The 21,326-nt window shown below is 43.6% G+C and overlaps 1 protein-coding gene and 2 non-coding genes across 3 annotated transcripts in view; 2 read left to right on the top strand and 1 right to left on the bottom strand.

The window, feature by feature from the left end:
• The window catches only part of LOC124282844 (atrial natriuretic peptide-converting enzyme-like), an 82,811-nt gene that overhangs the window by 29,072 nt on the left and 32,413 nt on the right, over positions 1-21,326 (bottom strand). Inside the window, 2 exon segments of the mRNA XM_046718881.1 lie at positions 19,923-20,053; positions 20,645-20,689. Coding sequence (XP_046574837.1) covers positions 19,923-20,053; positions 20,645-20,689 — 176 coding nt within the window.
• Positions 69-140, top strand: Trnae-cuc. The gene has a single exon. It is a non-coding gene; the product is annotated as a tRNA-Glu (tRNA).
• Trnaq-uug lies at positions 15,495-15,566 on the top strand. The gene has a single exon. It is a non-coding gene; the product is annotated as a tRNA-Gln (tRNA).

Genomic DNA, 21,326 nt, shown 5'->3' with positions numbered 1-21,326 from the left:
GCATTCATTCAATCACTCACTCACATATTGTTGAATACTTTAACTATTTATTCATGCAATATACGCGGGTAACGGTGGTGTAGTGGTTAGCATGCTGGCCTCTCACGCCAAAGGCCCGGGTTCGAATCCCGGAGGTGACACTAAAATGTGTGACCTGGGTCTCATACTGTGTTGTGTCCCTGGGCAAGGCACTTCGTCCACATTGCACTCAGTCCACCCAGCTGTTCAAAATGGGTACCTGAGAAGCGGACATACGGACCTATATGGTCGCGCGATGCGCTTAGTAGCAGCTTTGAAAGTACAATTCCGTCAGGGTAATATTGTAACGCCCGAGAGCAGCATCGTGTTGGATTCTAGGCGCAAAATTAGCATTATTATTATTAACGGTCTAATCTGAAACAATTCTACAAAGAATTACTTCCCCTGAGGGGTTAAGGATTCTATGATAGTGAGTACCAGTCTCCGTTATATCTGTACCATATGTTTGCTGGTAGGTTCCACCAAATTGGTTAACGCCTTACTCACTCACTCCAAAGTGGTAAACGTTTCAGGCCCGGATCACTTCGGGCTTTCATCCCACACTAAGTTACACGTCGTGATATAATTGGAATACCACTGAAAGCGGTGCGATACCCGACTCATATCCAGTAATACACAGAGAGACATAAAACATAAAATCAAGTGCCACTTTATTCGAACAGAACACATTCTATACACACTGTCGGAATCAGAGTGATCAAATCTCCACCGGTATTCAGGCATCGGTCTAATATCAGTTATCAATCTTCCTACACATGTAAGCGACACTGATGCATTTTCCACCGCAGCACATACATTATTCACATGGTATTACAATGTTCTGTTCACAAACGGAATATTTTAAGCTTTCCAACATCCATAAATGAACTTGTGCGATAACTTCCATCTAAAACTCATTATAAGGCCATCGGCTCACTGGTGTCGGCAGCTCTAAGGTTACATAATGGCCTCAGCATCGACAGATTGCGGGGGCGACCTAGCTATATCTGTCCTGTTAGATGGAGAAAGACAGGGTCCGTGATAAAACGCTTACTTATTAAGGTATACATTAACACAATAGATGTGAATAATGGACCTACTTATAGGTGATTTGTTGACTTCTATCGATTGATTAGCTTCATTTCGGAGTTGAGTGGCTGTACCAAGTAATTGTTAAATACTGAATTAAGTTATAAGCGTATTACGCCCCTTGCGTCCAAGTTAAGCAGCCATCAATATATGATCAAGATTTGATGAAAATCCCATCATAGCATCTCAGATAAACGTTTTTCTATTACTGCTATTTCCTCCCACAACGCCGTTAGCTTCGACTAATAGAATCCAGCATCCCATAGCTTCTTCAAGTGCGGAGACGTGCTGATGCGGTCGTAGACGATACTAGTCTAACTGAGCAGCGTCTCAGAGCCTGAAGAAGCTTACATCTTGTATAGCCTTTGAAATCGTCAAAAACAATCGGTGATTCGGTGCTTCATGCAAAACCGAAAGAGAAGAAACATATATATTTCTTTCTAAAACCGAAAGTAAAGATGCATATGTTCACACAGAAACTTTTGGTCCATTACTGGGTTTTTGTGTCAAATCTCGTCGAACTTCGATTGGTACAGACTGCGTCGTATGACTACGACCTGATGTGTCAGGCAGTAAGCCCTTACTTTTTCATGAAATTGTGTAAGTGGGGGTCCTACCATTAGTGCACGACACGCTTAACCTCTCTGCGAACACCTGGTTTCATCACTGATCAGTGGTCCACTCACATAACTTTCACCGCTGTGTTTTTACGCCCTGTAAACCAGGTTATCCTGACTGATTGTTCCCCGACGCTGATGCTTGGTATATATGAGGTATTTATAGAAAACCGGAAGTAAAGAAATATACTGAATTAAGATTAATTTAAATATATTTTTATATTCCGTTTTTCATGGTGCACAGAAGGAAAAGAAAAATACATTCCTTTTTTGGAACATATTGCTAAAAAGAAGGTGAAGAAGCATATCTTAATTCATATAGTCGGTTCTACAGAGAATACAAACACACTGAGCTTCATCATATGGGGTTAACATGTTGTACTGAGAATGGAAAGTCAATACATACGTTGTACGTACGTGGAGAGGTTGTATTCTGAATGATGTGAGTGTAACAGGCACAACCTGTGCAACATATATCACTTCCGGTTTTTCTCCGACATTAAGCTAACCGAGGTATGTAACCTAAGTTCTGCTCCAGGCGTTGAGTAGTATACACAATTGGGCTACGGGGCCAGGTCCCCACCAAGGGCTCAGTTTTTAAATTGAGCCCTTGGGAGTACCTAATCGCGTAGCCCCATTGTGTATACTACTACTGAGGTGCATGGAAACTTTGATGAAAATCGGTCGAATAGTTTTATGAAATGTTGACTTTTTGTCGTAATTAAGTCTTAATTAATCTAATGAAGTCATCGAGAGTGTTCCCAATGCCGTTTTGCTATAGCGTAACCATCTGCCGAGATGCATGCAAAATTTCACGGAAATCGGTCAAATAGTTTAGGAAATAATCACTTTTTAGTGAGCATGGGGGTCGGTCTGGTGAAAGGCTAACAATCCAACGTATTGTCGTACTTGTTATATATTATCGAGGCGAGAGGTGTTTTTAGCTGAATGAAACGCAGGTCTCGGCAATCATCACCTCGCTACCGTCTCGGGGGGTTGCTTTGAGCGAGCGCCGTGGACGAGTATAAGTGTGTGCGCGTGTGTGTTTCGGCTCGGCTATGATGATGATGCACGGCCGGCTGACTAGCGAGGCTACAGATGTCTGAAAGTGAATGAAACGCATCTCTCGGCAGTTTCCTCTCCGGGTTGTCGTCTCGGTATCACCGAGCGAGCGCTGTGGGCGAGTCGCAGTGTGTGGCTCGGCTCGGCTTGTACAGCCAACTGGCTGGCTGGCTGGCAACGTTACGTTTATTTCCACTGGATCATACCAGCAATCTCGGCAGTTTCCCCGGGTCGACCCGCTGCCATCTCGGTAGCATTGAGCAAGCGCTGTGGGCGAGGCGCAGTGTGTGTGTCTCGGCTCAGCTATTTACCTATAGCTCGCTGAGATGGCTGGCTATGTTGATGTCCGCGAAACAGTTCATTGTGAATCTCCTATGATTTGTTTGGTTGTCGTAATGAAGGCTTGTCAGGCCTGTTGCTTCGTTAACAGCGTTTTTACGAGACTTGGTCGGAATCTCTTGTTTCATTCTGTGATATTTAAATATGTCTGATAGCACCAAACGAAACTCTTCTTCAGAGATTTTAGAGTCGGTGAGCGCGATGGAATTTTGATCGTCTATCGTGTTTAACTTCGCTCCGGCTAGAATTCTAATTTCGTCGTGTTTCAATGCTTTACGTTGCAGTCTGCGAGACACATACTTAAGGGTCAATCCCATCTACCCTGCCACTTCGACTGTTATTTCAATGCCTAGCACCACGGGTGCGGCCACGATGGTGGATAGTAAACCGATACCTGCTAAGCCTAATCCCATGCTGACTGAAACCAGAGCGCTGTCAACACCGTCCACGGAATTGACGGCCCTGTGATATTTTTTCTTTAATGCCAACCACGTATCGCGTTCATGTTCTAGTTGTTGTTTGTAGCGTTTGTAAATGCTGTCTTTCAGTTGCAAGGTGTACAGTTTGCCATTGACTCTGGGTTCGTCGAATCCGCGTGTGTCCACGAGGTCGGAGATTGCTATGTTGGTGCATTTTGTAACGCGTGTTCCTGGACCACGAGACTCAGTGCCGTAGGTGCAGCGTCGCGCTGAGATATCCTATACTTATGGGATCGTGTTTAATGTCTAAAACCGATATTTTCAATTCGGTGATGTTGAACGACACTCGTCTTGATGCGCTGAGTCGGTCTGTATTCTCGTTTCACGTGTACTACCAGATCAGACGTATCCTGAAAGAAATCAGAGCCCCGATTCCGCAGGACAAGGCGTGGAATGTCGTTAACAATCCATACGATCGACGTGCGTACGAACGCGTTTGGGATGAATTCAAACTAGATCCGAAGACGAACAAGTGGAACAACTTGTACATGGCTTTCAACGACAGCAAGGATTACCGCGTTTGGAGGTTTGAGCAGGGACCCGCGGACGATTGGAAAATGTTCATCCTGGACACTTCGAAAGGGTTTACTCATGTCGGTGTTTTGAACGTTGGCCGTGCTGGGCGCTCAGACGCAAATGCGTTCCAGCATCGTGGGTCCTGAAGGACGGCTTACGACGCGCAGAAACAGTTCGTGGCTAACGTCGAGGATGCCATTGCTAGACCGGTTGATCTACCGAGTGCCATCAAACGCAATCAAAACGCCCTAGAATATATTCGGTCGAAAGTCGACTACGTGTTTGGCGCGAGACTGTACATGGTTCCAAGCAACATGCGACTGAGGGTGAACAGAGTGGTGGGCTACAACAAAGGCGTCATTGCCACCAGCGTTCAAAAGTTGGGTTTGAACCAGGATGTCAATACGCGAGTCGAGTCATGTCGCAGTAAGAAACGGGCATCGTGGCACCGACACCGGAAGAAGTAGCACCACCGACGCCAACAACAGCAGCAGCTGCCCCCGCAAGTGCAGGCAAACAATCAGCGGCACGTCAATCGCAAAACGGCGCTGGTGGTCAGCAGGATCGCGGATGGACTGTGCCTCATTTGGTTAAAAATTCCTTAGCTGTGACGTACACCAGACCCGCCACGGCGACGACAAGTGTCTGTTCCCATAAATCTTTAAGCACCGAGTTGAATTTCTGAGCCATGCCGGGGACGATGACGTCATTCGCACCCAGGTTGGGGAATCGAACCAGCAGTGTTTGGTTTTGATCGATCATGCTCGGATTGTGGGTGATGGTCACCGACTGAACTACGGCTTTAACACCCAGGGGTTCTCTCAATCTTCGGAAAGGATCTAGCTTTCGTCCGTATTGTGACATTGTTTATATTGAAACTATGTATATTATAAGTTTAATAAAAAATTAAAATGGCTGACGATATTCCCATGGACGATTTCGACGTACACCAGCTGAGCGAAAATGATGCAGCAACAGCCATGGACACCTCGTTCATGGGGGACACCGTGGAGAGCTTTTAAAGCAGGCTGTGGACGAGTATTACAATGCTTTAAAGCACGATAAAAATTACGTCGAACCATTTGGTTGCCACTATCCGAAGTTCAAAATCGACAATGAAGGAAATGCTGCGATTGAAAGCCCATCCGGAGGTCAATCTCATAAACGAACACACGAGAAAACTGCTCACCCTGTCAACGCTAGGCGAGATTACGGCGGCGCTCGACCCAAACAACTTCCCCCGAAGGTCGTCCGAGATCTGCAAAATGTAAGGACTGAACTCGGTCATGCTGTCGCTGATCCGAGAGAAATGCCCGAGCGCTCCAAAGAAGCTTTGGACGAAATCGAAAAAATATTGGTCTTCCTCTTATTCGAATTTCCTCTTAGGAAACTTCCGGGTCTAGACGAAGCCTTGAAAAACGTGCACGGAGAACTCGTGAACAACATAGGTAAACTGAACGAAATCGACGAGCACATCGCTCACGAGAAAGAAAACTCAGGATCGTGGACAACGAAGCCCTGAAATACATCATCGAGAAAAGATTGTGTGACCTGGAAGACGACACCACGTTGGCTGACAGGATCCGAATTCTGTTCCGGGAAAAAGGAATCACCATCGGCAGCGTTCTCACTGCTTTGGGCTGCATCATATCGACCATGGTCGTATCGCTGACGGGCGGTGGTGGTACACCACCAACACCAACAAGCCCATCATCAGGCGACGACATCAGTGACTGGATGAAAAACATTTGAAATCTCTCCACGAAGCCCTGGCTAAACTGGCCGGCAAAGCCGCCGAAGCGCTGACTGGCATCGCTTCTTAGGCTTCTTGTCGAAAATGGTGGGCTTTCGTCATCGCCATGGCGGGTCTGGTGTATGTCGCAGCTAAGGAATTTTTAACCAAATGAGGCACAGTCCATCCACGATCCCGCCGACCACCAGCGACGTCTTGCGATTGACGTGCCGCTGATTGTTTGCCTGCACTTGCGGGGGCAGCTGCTGCTGTTGTTGGCGTGGTGGTGCTACTTCTTCCGGTGTCAGTGCCACGATGCCCATTTCGTACTGCGACATGACTCGACTCGCGTTATTGATGTCCTGGTTCAAACCCAACTTTTGATCGCTGGTGGGGATGACGCTTTTGTTGTTGTAAACCACCACTCTGTTCACCCTCAGTCGCATGTTGCTTGGAGCTATGTACAGTCTCGCGCCAAACACGTAGTCGACTTTCTGCCGAATACATTCTAGCGCGTTTTGATAGCGTTCGATTGCACTCGGTAGATCAACCTGGTCTAGCATGTTGCTTGGAGCCATGTACAGTCTCGCGCCAAACACGTAGTTGACTTTCGACTGAATGTATTCTAGCGTGTTTTGATAGCATTCGATGGCACTCGGTAGATCAACCGGTCCAGCAACGTTAGCCTTGACGTTAGCCATGAACTGTTTCTGCGCGTCGTAAGCCGTCCTTCACGACCCACGATGCTGTAACCCCAATCTTTCACTAGCTGTTTGCTGGCTTCCACGAGAGACATGTTGTGAACAATGGGAATGCCCAAACCGTGGCTCGGACCCGGCAAACACCAATCGACCCTCTTCGGATCTAGTTCGAATTCATTGCAAACGCGTTCGTACGCACGTCGATCGTATGGATTGTTTACAACATTCCACGCCTTGTCCTGCGGAATCGGGGCTCTGATTTCTTTCAGGATACGTCTGATCTGGTAGTACACGTGAAACGAGAATACAGACCGACTCAGCGCATCAAGACGAGTGTCGTTCAACATCACCGAATTGAAAATATCGGTTTTAGACATGAAACACGATCCCATAAGTATAGGATATCTCAGCACGACACTGCACATACGGCAATGACGGAGTCTCATGGTCCAGGAACACGCGTTACAAAATGCACCACCATAGCAATCTCCGACCTCGTGGACACACGCAGATTCGACGAACCCAGAGTCAATGGCAAACTGTACACCTTGCAACTGAAAGACAGCATTTACAAACGCTACAAACAACAACTAGAACGTGAACGCGATACGCGGTTGGCATTAAAGAAAAAATATCACAGGGCCGTCAATTCCGTGGACGGTGTTGACAGCGCTCTGGTTTCAGTCAGCATGGGATTAGGCATAGCAGGTATCGGTTTACTATCCACCATCGTGGCCGCACCCATGGTGCTAGGCATTGAAATAACAGCGGGAGTGGCAGGGTAGATGGGATTGACCCTTAAGTATGTGTCTCGCAGACTGCAACGTAAAGCATTGAAACACGACGAAATTAGATTTCTAGCCAAAGCGAAGTTAAACACGATAGACGATCAAAATTCCATTGGGCTCACCGACTCTAAAATCTCTGAAGAAGAGTTTCGTTTTGTGCTATCAGACATCGCAAAATATCACAGAATGAAACAAGAGGTTCCGACCAAGTCTCGTAAAAACGCAGTCATTTGCGAAGACGAGAAAAAAAATTCATAGAACAAGGGAAGCAACAGGCCCGACAAGCCTTCATTACGACAACCAAACAAATCATAGGAGATTCACAATGAACTGTTTCGCGGACATCAACATAAGTAGCCAGCCATCTCAGCGAGCTATAGGTAAATAGCTGAGCCGAGACACACACACTGCGACTCGCCCACAGCGCTTGCTCAATGCTACCAAGACGACAGCGAGTCGACCCAGGGGAACTGCTGAGAGATGCGGTATGATCTAGTCGAAATCAACATAACGTTGGACACAGATTCCCTGCTGATGGAAATTCAGACCGAGGACGTGTACGAGGACATGAAGAAACACATGAAGAAACACGACACTAGCGACTACCCTAAAAATCACCCTATGCACAGCCAAGTCAACAAAAAAGAGCTCTGCAAGATGAAGGACGAATGCGCGGGCACGCCGATCGACGAGTAAGTCGGCTTGAGACCCAAGATGTATTCCATCAAGAAAGCCGACGACGATGAAATCCGAAAGGGGAAAGGCGTGAAAAAACATGTGGTCAAAAAACACATCAAACACGCCAGATTCAAGGAAGCCCTGTTCAAGAATAAATCGCTCAAACACCAGATGAACATGCTGAGAAGCGACGGACACAGGATATACGGACTGAGAATCAACAAGACGTTGCTGTCACCCATGGACACGAAACGATGGATCGCCATCGATGGAATCACCACTTACGCGTACGGACACACGCACATATTACGTAATTAAAACGCACGCAATACATACATCATGGAGAAAATTTATTACAGCCCACGCCTGTACTGGAAAGGTGCGGATGCCATCCCGAAACTCGCTAAAGCCGCTAGAGTATCGGAAGCTTGGCTTAAAAAACAAACCATCTGGCAAGTTTACCTGCCGGCGCCTCGGTACATCCCGAGAAGAAAATTCGACATTTCAACGCCGAATCGTGTTCACCAAGCCGACCTCATGTTTCTACCTCACGACAGGGTGAGGCGTAAAACCTACAAGTACGCCCTGACAGTCGTCGACGTCGCCAGTCGCTACAAGGAAGCCGAACCGTTGATGACCAAAGATTCAAACGAAGTCGCCAAAGCCTTAGAACGCACATACAAACGCAGTCGCTTGACCTGGCCTGCCATATTGCAAATTGATCCCGGACGCGAGTTCATAGGAGCCGTGTCACAACTGCTGGCCAAGCACAAAGTCCAGGTGAGATGAGGTGTGGCGGGAGCTCACCGAAGCCAAGTGATAGTCGAGAGATTCAATCGCACCTTAGCCAAAGGCCTGTTCTCAAATCAGTACTCGCAGGATTTAATGGATCCCCAAAACAGAAACACGGAATGGGTCGTACGCTTACCGCGAGTGGTGAATGCCATATTAACGAAGTCACCAGACTCGTGGGCAAGAGACCCGTCAAAGCCATCAAAATGAAATCCGTCGAATTGTCGTCGGCAGCGGCACGTCGCGATAAAACAGAGAAGACATTACCGGACCGGGTCAGCGTTAGGTACTTGTACCAGCCGTGAGAATACGAGGGAGACAGCAGAAAACGCGCCAACCGATCCGATATGGTCCATGAAAATGTACATTCTAGACCTTGTCGACATCAAAGACTGCGAACCGAACTTGTACTACTTGAAAGACGGATCGCCGAGAGCATTCGTCAGAAAGGATGTTGATGATCGTACCTCACGACACAGTCCCTCTTAGATCGCAGACTGTATGATAATTCTCATGATTATTTGTATGTGCTATTAGGTTGTGGTATGCTATGTGGCCATCCAGCTATACAGCGAGCTGCACATGGTGAATAATAGCTGATCCGAGACACACACACACTGCGACTTGCCCATAGCGCTCGCTCGGTGATACCGAGACCCGGGGAGGAACTGCCGAGAGATGCGTTTCATTCACTTTCAGACATCTGTAGCCTCGCTAGTCAGTCGGCCGTGCATCATCATCATAGCCGAGCCGAAACACACACTCGCACACACTTATACTCGTCCACGGCGCTCGCTCAAAGCAACCCCCCGAGAAGGTAGCGAGGTGATGACTGCCGAGACCTGCGTTTCATTCAGCTAAAAACACCTTATTATTTCCTAAACTATTTGACCGATTTCCGTGAAATTTTGCATGCATCTCGGCAGATGGTTACGCTATAGCAAAACGGCATTGGGAACACTCTCGATGACTTCATTATATTAATTAAGACTTAATTACGACAAAAAGTTGGACATTTTGCATTTTCCCGACCGACCCCATGCTCACTTAAAAGTTAACATTTCATAAAACTATTTGACCGATTTTCATCAAATTTGGCAAGCACCTCAGTAGTAGTATACACAATGGGGCTACGCGATTAGGGACTTCTCAAGGGCTCAATTTAAAAATTGGGGGGACCTGGTCCCGTAGCCCCATTGTGTATACTACTCGTTGTTTTCATTCTCTCACAACACGTGTGAACTTCTATATTGTGTACTTTAGTATCTATATTGGAGGTCATATATCTTGCAGTCTGTCCATTTGCATTATTAAATAGAACTTTACCCATGGCAATGAGACTTTGTTTGGTAGAATCCATTGGTAATCTCTTTCGTGTGGCAGTGTTCTTCACGTGTGGCAGATAGCGTAATTGGCTATCGAATAACCGAAAGTCATTCATGCCGCGTGCCCTCAGGATTAGTGACCTATGAACATTCGCTTTGGCGACCTTGACCATTCAAAATGATGGCATCATCTATAGGCACCGTCAGTCCATGCACATACTCTCGACACACAGCTTCATAACTATTTCCGTTAACCATACATGTGCAGCCTTAAATACAAAGCAAAAACATAAACGTAAAGTCACACACACACACACACACACAACACACACACACACACACACACATACACACACACACACACACACACACATACACACACATACACACATACATACACATGCATACATACATACATACATACATACATACAGTCATACATACATACAGTCATACATACATACATACATACATACACATACATACATACATCATACATACATACATACAGTCACACATACATACATACATACATACATACATACATACATACATACATACATACAGTCATACATACATACATACATACACACATACATACACACATATACATACATACATACATACATACATACATACATACAGTCACACATACATACATACATACATACATACATACATACATACATACATACAGTCATACATACAGTCATACATACATACATACATACATACATACATACATACATACATACATACATACACACATACACACACATACATACATACATAAAGTCATACATACAGTCATACATACATACACACACATACACACATACACACATAAAGTCATACATACAGTCATACATACAGTCATACATACATACATACATACAGACAGACATACAGGCGGGCATACAGTCACTGGTAGACATGAAACTATAGATCGCCTTTCCATCACGAGGTAATGTGACCATGAATCTCTTTCATTATGGCTTGGATGATACCAAATGCGCCGATGAAATATCTGATATATTTATAACCACATAGGCATGTTAAGATCTACTTAATATTTCCTATAACCCATATGTGCAGAAGCGTCCCATCTGTGATAGGTTGAATATTCCACTTAAATGACATTACCTGGCTGTACCCATCTAGATTGTACACGTGTATGTGGTATCAGCAGATCCCCAGTCGGCTATATCGTTCACTAAACAACGCCATAACAAAAGTGTACCAGTCAGCTCAGAAACAGAGAGGTAATCAATGGCGCCACCACACGTTTACAATTCTCAAATTTAGTTTCGTATGACCATTACCAGTGTATGAAATAAGCAAAAAACCCAGCCAGACACCAGGGCTAGTAACTTCAAAATGTTACCAGCCCAAAACGGATTTAACGAGACCAGACACCAAGCAAGATTTGGTGAATTTACTCAGATGTATGGAGTATTTTTACCAGACCACCAGGCTGGCTAGCTGTAAATCTAGACCGTCCGTCAGATAGGCCTTATTTCATACACTGCCATTAACATATTTAACATCATTACTTTAAATTTAACTTGTAAATCCACATACAATCACAACTTCTTAGGCGTAAAATCTGTTGTTGATATTAAATTGCACTAATGCTTCACAAGGTAAGCTAAGAAGTTGCTTAATAGAAGTGATCTTTGATCTGTTCTCTAAACTGACGTAAAAGTCAATGTTCAAGAATACCTTATTTTGTTGCTCATTTTATATAGGAATCATATGATCAAAGAGAGGCCTGGGCCAGACGCTGTCTGGTTACGTCACTTGTCCACGAACCGTGCCACTGTCGTGTTTGAACTGTCGGTGTTCATCTATAGAACAACCATAACGATGAAAGTTGAAACACTTGTGGCTATTTTCAACTCTAATGCCAAGAAAGACCATACGTATTCGAAACAGTTTAAATAGCAGTATGGATATTTGAACATAAAGGACGAAGCTGTTAACCAGATTGACATAATAAGCTGAATCTCAGGAACCTAGAAGAAACTAAATATAGGACTGTTTCCGTTTAATAGCCTTATGCCACCTTGTTGAGTGTGTCCGCGAGGTCCTGTGACCGTCAGTATGTGCTGTATGTTGCCCTACAGTAACCAACCAAACACTAGACCCTACAAGCTTGCCGATAAACTAATGTGATCGGTTTGTGGCTACGGCTGGGGAAATATTTGCTGTATAGATCGAACTGCTCTGGCAGTCTGGTTGACAAGTCCCTTTGAGATCCGACGGGTTGTCTTTTCGATAACGTTGAGAACCAAGATGCGTTTTCTTGGAATAGCTTGGCTTGATGGGGATATAAAGTTTGAAAATCTTGAAGTTCAGGTGTCTGTTTGTCGTTGTGTTGCTGTGAAAGCAAGGTCTATATTGATTACAAACATAACGTCTTCTAAGGTTGAATACGTTTGAATATTACAGTGGCGCGTTACTGCATCTTTGGGTGGAAGCACCATAGCTTAGACGTGTACCACGGGTATGGTACGGAACAACAGAGAATTATTAGTAGAATCCTGGCGAAACGAAGGGACGCAACTCTGTACAGCGCATGGGAAACTGGGCCAGGAGTACTTACTACCAGAGCAGTGTGGGTTTTGTGACGTGAAGATTGTGTATTTTTACTGAATATCCTGGTGTGCGAATACAGATAAGTAACGATAGTGAATAAAAATGCAGAACTGTATTGGGTGTCAAATCACTGTTGTCTTAATTATCCTGAACTACAGTGGTATAATTGCCGACTAAACTGAAGGTGATATTGTACTCTATTTCGCTGGAACTCGCCGTGAAGATGTAACAAACTGTGCATAGGGGGCCATATCACACGAATTATTAAAGCTACCAAGATGGACGTCTTACGTCATCGCCTTATAATGATCGCATTGCAATGGTGTCCATTACCGGCAGGATAAGGCCAGACCCCTGATTTGTGCGGAACGTCTTTGTAGCCAACAACGTTCCCCAGCCATGTCCTCTATAGTACACCTCTGGGTTGACATGGATCGTAGTGTTAGCCACCACGCCCCCCAGCCAACCGACAGGAACTAGTCCAGGCACTCCAAGAAGATAGGCTTCGTATTCCGCGTGACGTCACAAGATGACTGACTATTTCTGTGCGCCGGAATTGTTTTGCGTGTCTTGTAGCAGGGGTGGTCCTACACGTTATAAATGTGGCGAGTCACTCTACATCGGTTGCTTCATGACTATCATTTATAAATATCGTGGATATTTTAATCTTTTTGATACTATTTACTTCATACATCTATAATTTGTGTGTTGGGGGTGTTGGGGGTGTGTTGGGGGTCGCGTTGCGTTCAGCTGTATTGATTTAATACTATCGTAAAGTTTTTGGGGCGTCAGTTTATCATATCCCATTGTTTGATACACTGTAGAACACTGGTGTTTCGCAATTACGTAATATTGCTCTTTTGGGGCATTTCTTAACGTGAATGGAAATAGCAACAACATGTCACAACTTGCCAGCTAATCGCGCGAGGTACTTTGATGACGATTGTTCAAGAACATCACGGTATTTGTGGATTACAAAGGAACTGGTGATGATTAAATGTCATGGAATCAAGGTAACCGTACTTGCGAGGTAAGTGAGATTCAGTGTTAGACATACATCAAAGCGGAGGTGACACAACACCGGCCCATTTGTGCAAGAACCGTGTGACGTGTATCCCATGCCGGTTCCACCATATACCTCGTTCTGACGCACACCAAGTCATTCGATCACTCGCTGTGTGACACAAGGGAACCTGCAACTCCATATTCACAAACCACGATGTTATAGTTCGACTAAAATAATAATGATGGTGTTAACGTATTATTATTTACGAGATAAACACACTGTGCCTTCACCGGAGAGCTAGGTTACCCGTAGATGTGAGCGCACCAAACTAAACTTGGAGCAGAATTCAGCGCGCAAGACAAAATTCACCGCGAGTTCTTTGGTGTCAGCGACGATATTGCTGGGTTTTTTTCAGTCGGTTGTGGCCCCGAATAACGGAAACACCGACAACACCGAGCCCTTTAAACAAGGTATTTGTTCAGTTATACTTTACTAGCATATAGGACAGGTACTGAATACCAACGATCCCCGCAACCGCCTTACATCAGAACACCTCTACCAATGTAATGTTGGCCTTCAAAGTTTTGTTATACATTTCTCTTCACAAGTATGACGTCATACCATTCACTATGGCGCATATCTGAATTCTGGTTGGATACAGAGAAACTCCACATACCAAGCTCCATGTTGTCCCCAAAACTTAAAATCACTCTATTAGAAGATTTCTATCGTGGTTACTCCCAAAACTGCCAGACATATTTTGAATCTAGCAGTAAGCGAAACTTTTCATTTTGTAAATCATACACACATATCATTATGTCAAAATGCCTAGCGACGATGAATGGGATAGAAGTATTTTTCCGTAAACATTAGCTTCCCCGGTGATGCGGCTGTTAAATCGTCTGTTTAAATCAGCGGTGGAGATTGGGATTTGATACCTCTGAAACTTACCAGTTAATGCTAGATTATTATTGAAAAGATATAAAAATACACGTAATTGTATCCCAGCTTACTAAGTATGTACATGTTCAACTCTGGAAGCAGCCGTGTCAAGTCACTCTTCCGATATGTGTCAAGTCTTGTTTATGTATAACCATAAATACAAATACCTGTCCGTCAACAACAAGTTACAACCCTTCGGTCAGTGAGTGAGTGAGTTTAGTTTTACGCCGCACTTAGCAATATTCCAGCTATATGGCGGCGGTCTGTAAATAATCGAGTCTGGACCAGACAGTCCAGTGATCAACAGCATGAGCATCGATCTGCGCAATTAGGAACCGATGACATGTGTCAACCAAGTCAGCGAGACTGACCACCCGATCCCGTCGGTCAATGAAGCATTATTGTAAGCATATATCATTAAAGCATCATAGGTATGTATGACTCATCTATGACGCTAACATCTATGGATGGAGACTAAAGACGTCACATGTCGTGGCTATGGTTACATGTCTACGGACCAACCACGCTCCCTCTACAACTAGCCTACATTTGCCCTCAAGCACAAACATGTGTCTACTTTGTCATCGTCTACGTCACGTGACTGTCATCAATTGTCACTGTCTTTATTGTTGGCTACAATTCCGTTATGTGTTTGATAGCCAAACATAGTCAAAATTGGAGGTCGTTTCAATATAACGTACTTATACGTGTCTTGCAAGTTTAAAGATTAAAGTGTTTCATATTTTTACACAAAGTGGAAAACGTTTAATGCTGTTTGTATTTCAGCGAGTATGAATAAGAATCATGTAAGAGGTCCCATGGTGTAATGGTTAGCACTCTGGACTTTGAATCCAGCGATCCGAGTTCAAATCTCGGTGGGACCTTGTTTTAAAATGTCGTAACATTTTCGATATGTTCAGTGCATACGTACAAACATAATATAATATGCACGGTTTCAAGTAATAAAAATATTTTGGCAGAATACAGTAAATTTTCGGAACGTTTTATACAAATTTCTAAAAGCATATACAGAATGATGTCAATATGCATGGGCGACCTGAACCATGGTTAACTTAACTAGGTCATGATGTTGATCACTGGATTGTCTGGTCCAGACTCGATTATTTACAGACCGCCGCCATTGCGTTAAACAACAAACCAAAAACCAAATTTCCCCAGGGGTTGGGGGAGCTGGTTAAATAGTTTGAACCTACATGAGTGAGTTCGGTTTTACGCCACATTAACCAATATTCCAGCAATATCACGGTGGGCGACACTATAAATGGGCTATATATATGGTAATCAGCTTACTTGTGGCATTATGTGTATCTGGTTATCATAACATGCGGTGGCCAAGTGATTAAAGCGTTCGCTCGTCCCACCGAACGTCCAGTGTCAATGCCCTTACAATCAGCCTTAAAACCTCTCAGGTATTACAATAAAAGTTCCAATAACAACACATATTTTGAACACCGGGTGTCAATCAAAGTGTTCTACCATTTCTCTCTTTCAGCTGCAGTCATAAATCATTCAGTGAAGGCGATATTACAGTGAGTAACTATACGAGGGGCAGAGCAAGAAGGAACATCTACTGTAACAGCAAAGTAATTACAACAATGTCTAACACGTAACATATGTTATATTTGGAATTACACTTTCTTCCAAATATAACATATTACATTTGACCACTTTCTAAATAGCATTGCGCAATCAATGTCTAACACATTGGCTAAAACAAAGTCATGTGACAGAGGCGAATATGAGCTGGTTAGGTAAATAGGGCTTAACGTCGAGTTCAAAATTATTGCCCAGGCGCACCGTATACGTGTGTGTCTGTGTGTGCGTGCGTGAGTGTGTGTGTGTGTGCGTGCGTGCGTGCGTGCGTGCGTGCGTGTGTGACTTAATAGATAATGAGATACCACATAGCAGTTTGGTATGGTATCCCTTTCAGACCAAGATTACCAACCCAGACCCAGTCTTTGTTTTATGCAGGCTGGGCAACAACAAGTACCACCCTTTAACATCTTTCGTTAAGATGTGACCAGAGAATATCGAATACATTTGACTGTCCGAGCAGATGCCGTATCAACTTGTCCACAGAATTCATAGATGTGGATACTAACATAGATATGCTGATATCATTTCCGAGACATTAAAACACAACCATGCTGCTGGAATACAGCATATAGTCTGCACTGAGAATATGAGAACCCTGCAGAAAGCTCTTGTCTGCCAACTCCAACCACGTGTCAATAGGGTTGTAAAGGCCGGTGATGTGCTCCCCTCTATACACGTGGTAATCTGCTGCAATCCAATTACATCCTGCAAATTGAGGGCCCCTCATCACCAACAAAGGAAAGGAATAAGGGAATAATGTGGTGACATTGAGACGAGAGCTTCTATTGTTGGGGTGTGTGTGATACTCAGGGTCCAGTAGATGACAAATAGCTGGAATTGGATGTTGGATGGGGTCAGTGTTGTAATTGATGGCCCTAGCTACTTAGTACCGCATCATGCTAATGCAAGGCAGATTCGATTAGCGGCGTTCATCATAACAAATTTGTATCTCCGGACAACGAAATGCCAGCACGATGGCCACAAGTCTCGTGCTATAGCAACATATACATGGATGTATAAATCGACTGGTATAGAAGCAGATGGCCGAGTAATCAGACAGGGTCTGCATTTCTTAGCTGTCTGATAGTAAAGCCTACTTAGCATGGACTCATTAAACCCCAAATCCTATCTGCAAATGGAAGCAGCACATAGAATGCTTGATGGAATATATAAACGATCGTCAATCTGATATTCGGGCGAGTGAATAAATGGAACGTAAATGTCCCTCGTTCTCATATGCAAACGTTCTTTTTGACGTAAACAAATGCATAGAATCGAAAAACACCCATCCCAAGGTCGCCGGATACCGAACTCGGAGCTCCCTGAGAATATAATGTCCATTGCAGTGATAACATTTTCGGTGCACCATATATGGCAGTGTGTAGCAGGGGTAGCTATCTGCAAACACGTGGTCTCTCACTCATGTATACAATTATACAAGTGGGTATTCCACACTGTGGTGTGACCTTATGCAACAACTTGAACTGCTAAACTGACATACATAGAGAATCTCATCCAAGTGTCTTCTGATATCAAATATATCAACGCGAGTTGATTAAAGTTACAAACATCCGAGGCTTGCCGAGGTTATTTTTACGTTAACCAACGAGTGTTGATATATTTGATATCAGACGACACGAGGGTGAGGTTATATTTATCATCAAAAACATTCTTCATCAGTTATCAGTAAAAGAATGAATTTATCTGAACGCAAAACTGCCATTGGGCTTCTTGAGCAGTGATCTCAGTGATCTCAGTGAGGTTATAGCATCAGCTGACGTCATCAGCTTAACATTGTGATGTCATCAACTTTGTGACGTCATAGCATTGTCGGCTGTGTTATTAGTGATGTCAAAGCATTGTGAGGTCATAACTGATGATGTAATAGCATTATGACTGTTCAGTTGTTGCGATATCTACAATGTAATCTACTATGTAGATATCGCTTGTAGATATCGCTAGATCTCCCACAAGCGATATCTACTGTGGGAGCCAGTTCTGGTTGATAATATGGTTTAGAACTTGACACAACTAAACACCGAAATTGTAATGTTATGCCTAACACTAAGCACTAAAATATTATCCTGTAACTAATACGTGACACTGCTAAACACATGTAATATTTCACACTACAGAGTACAGAAACACAAATATGTGATTCATTACATTACTACACACCAAAATAGTAATACGTAATACTACACAATGCTAAGCAATTGATTGACGAATTATGTATTTATCGTTTTTTAACGCCGCACTCAGCAATATTCCAGCTGTATGGCGGCGGTCTGTAAATAATCCAGTGATCAAAAGCGTAAGCGGCATCATTCTAAGCAATTGGGATACGATGACATGTGTCAACCAACCAACAACAATCTCGTTGGTCGACTCCCACGACAAGCATAGGTTACCGATGCCCAATTCTAACCCGGATCTTCACGGGCTCAATACTAAACAATACTTGACATGACTCAACAAGAACATGTTTATTAATAATACGGGACACTAATCAATACTCATAAGTATTATGTAGTATTTGATATTACTAATACTGAATTACCAATATGCAATACTTGACACTACTAAACACTGAAATATGCATGTGTAATACCCGGCAATAACGAGAGATAACGAGACAATGGTACCTCTTGACACATGGTGGGACAAACTAGCTTCCACCTGAAAGTTTCACCAGCGAGAAACAGTTACCCCAAAGTAAATGAATTGAACTGATTCAACACAGGAATCCTACTCCGACAGGTTCTAAAACACCCCGAGAAACAGGCTTTCCTAAACCTGTAAGGGATACAGGGAACAATCCGTGTGATACAGGTGTTCCCATACTTCAGGAACCTTCACAACAGCAACTATTGTGAACAGGATCTGGAATAATTGAAAAAGGTTTTGACTTCTTCACGAAGCCGATAAGACCTACTTGAGGTAATGAATAGGCATGTTAGGACAAACTGCATTGCCGAGATTGTATTCACTCTGTACTGAGTCGGTCGACCCGAGGACAATGTGTGGGGGGAACGCAGAGGGAACGCAGGGGGAAGAGGACCAGAAAGACCTGTTATTGAATGGAAGTTTGAAGAACTACTAGTTAATGCCATCCAGGAAAATCTGAGCTGTTTGGAGATCAATTAACGGACCTCCCGACGTCAAGAGAAAACAAGGTGGGCCAGATGCAGTCGCATTGTGTTGTTTAAGTCAATACATAGTCTACTAGAGCCAACATCAAGACCCGGATCAATGGACTCGTCACGTGACATAGTCTCGAAGCTAACATGTTGCCTAGCGCTCATGACTTCCGGCTCAAGTCTCAACTTCCCGTCAGACATCTCCAAAACTTCCGAGCAGTGATACATTACTTTGTCGAATGACTTCTGGATGCAATCCGGCACCTAAGGGTTTTCTTCACTGTATCGGAATTGACATCAAATATGATAAATCGAGCAAGAAATGTATGCTCTGAATATCCTTTGATGGAGAAAGAATACATTGATCGACAATGTTTAACGTTAATGCATCCTAAAATAAGATTGTGTTCAAATTTACTCGGACGCCAATGATGAAAACCTGTGACATATCACTATCAATATAGCAGAAAAGAATGTACTCACCAGATACCTAAAGGATCCTTTTATATCTATAAAGGCGTCGGTTCTGACGTCCTGGTACGCATTCCGGTATTTGGAAAAAGGTCCATCCACTATCCGTAGGCTGCCTTTTAACTTATCAGATCTGTATATCACTGTAAAATACATAATATAGCTCAGTTATATAAGGTTAGTAGACATTTTGTTAAAGAGCGATTATGTCACGTCTAGATATAGTCACTGTTATTGGTGCCACGAGTGAAACTGGCACATTGGTGTAATTACCGCTTGGCTGAAATACATCATATATCAGATGAGAAAGTGTAATCCATAATATAACATGTGTAATCATATATATGAATAAGAATAAGACTGGGGTTTGACTCACTTGTTACAGTTATATATTATTCCATTAAAGCAGTTTTGATATTTGATTCTTTGATAGATCCCCAAGAGATGATAAAATTTCTTTCAAGAAGAATATAGCAAACGGCGCACTATAACCGACTTAAAAACTTTCTCAACTTGCAGTGACTGTCTTTAACGCCAACTTGACCCAAGTCAACAGTCCTAGCAAGTCCAAGGTCGTTGTTCATTGATAGTGAACAACTGTGTGCGTTGACAACATATAAGGAAACTTTCTGATATATATAGGACAAGGAAACTATTTCTTTCTAACTATGATATGTGAATACTGCTTTCCAGACTGAAATGTTTGCAAATGACAACACGGCTTTAAAACTTACCAGGAGAGGAGGTGGAGCGAATGGGCTGTGACGTCTTGTCTTCCTCTGAAAATATACACAAATTACCGATAAGTTTCAACACTTAGTCAAGTTGTACCTTCACACAAACACTCACAACACGTTATATTTGACTTTAACTATCTTAACTCTATGTTGTTAGGAAAGTATGCTGATGTGTATGTTACCATTTCATTTTGAGCAAGACATGTGAGTGTGTGTGCATGTTTTGAGCAAGGCATGTAAGGTTGTGCATGTTTTGAGCTTGCATGCGAGTGTGTGCATGTTTTGAGCAAGGCATGTGAGTGTGTGCATGTGTTGAGCTTGCGTGTGAGTGTGTGCATGTTTTGAACAAGGCATGTGAGTGTGTGCATGTTTTGAGCTTGCGTGTGAGTGTGTCCATGTTTTGCGCAAGGCATGTGAGTGTGTGCATGTTTTGAACTAGGCATGTGAGTGTGTGCATGTTTTGAGCTTGCGTGTGAGTGTGTGCATGTTTTGAGCTTGCGTGTGAGTGTGTGCATGTTTTGAGCTTGCGTGTGAGTGTGTGCATGTTTTGAACAAGGCATGTGAGTGTGTGCATGTTTTGAGCTTGCGTGTGAGTGTGTGCATGTTTTGAGCTTGCGTGTGAGTGTGTGCATGTTTTGAACAAGGCATGTGAGTGTGTGCATGTTTTGAGCTTGCGTGT

The sequence above is a fragment of the Haliotis rubra genome, unplaced genomic scaffold, assembly GCF_003918875.1.
Source record: "Haliotis rubra isolate DU_JTF1 unplaced genomic scaffold, ASM391887v1 Scf304, whole genome shotgun sequence".
NCBI classification, from domain to species: domain Eukaryota; kingdom Metazoa; phylum Mollusca; class Gastropoda; order Lepetellida; family Haliotidae; genus Haliotis; species Haliotis rubra.
This window is presented reverse-complemented; position numbering and strand designations above follow the sequence as displayed.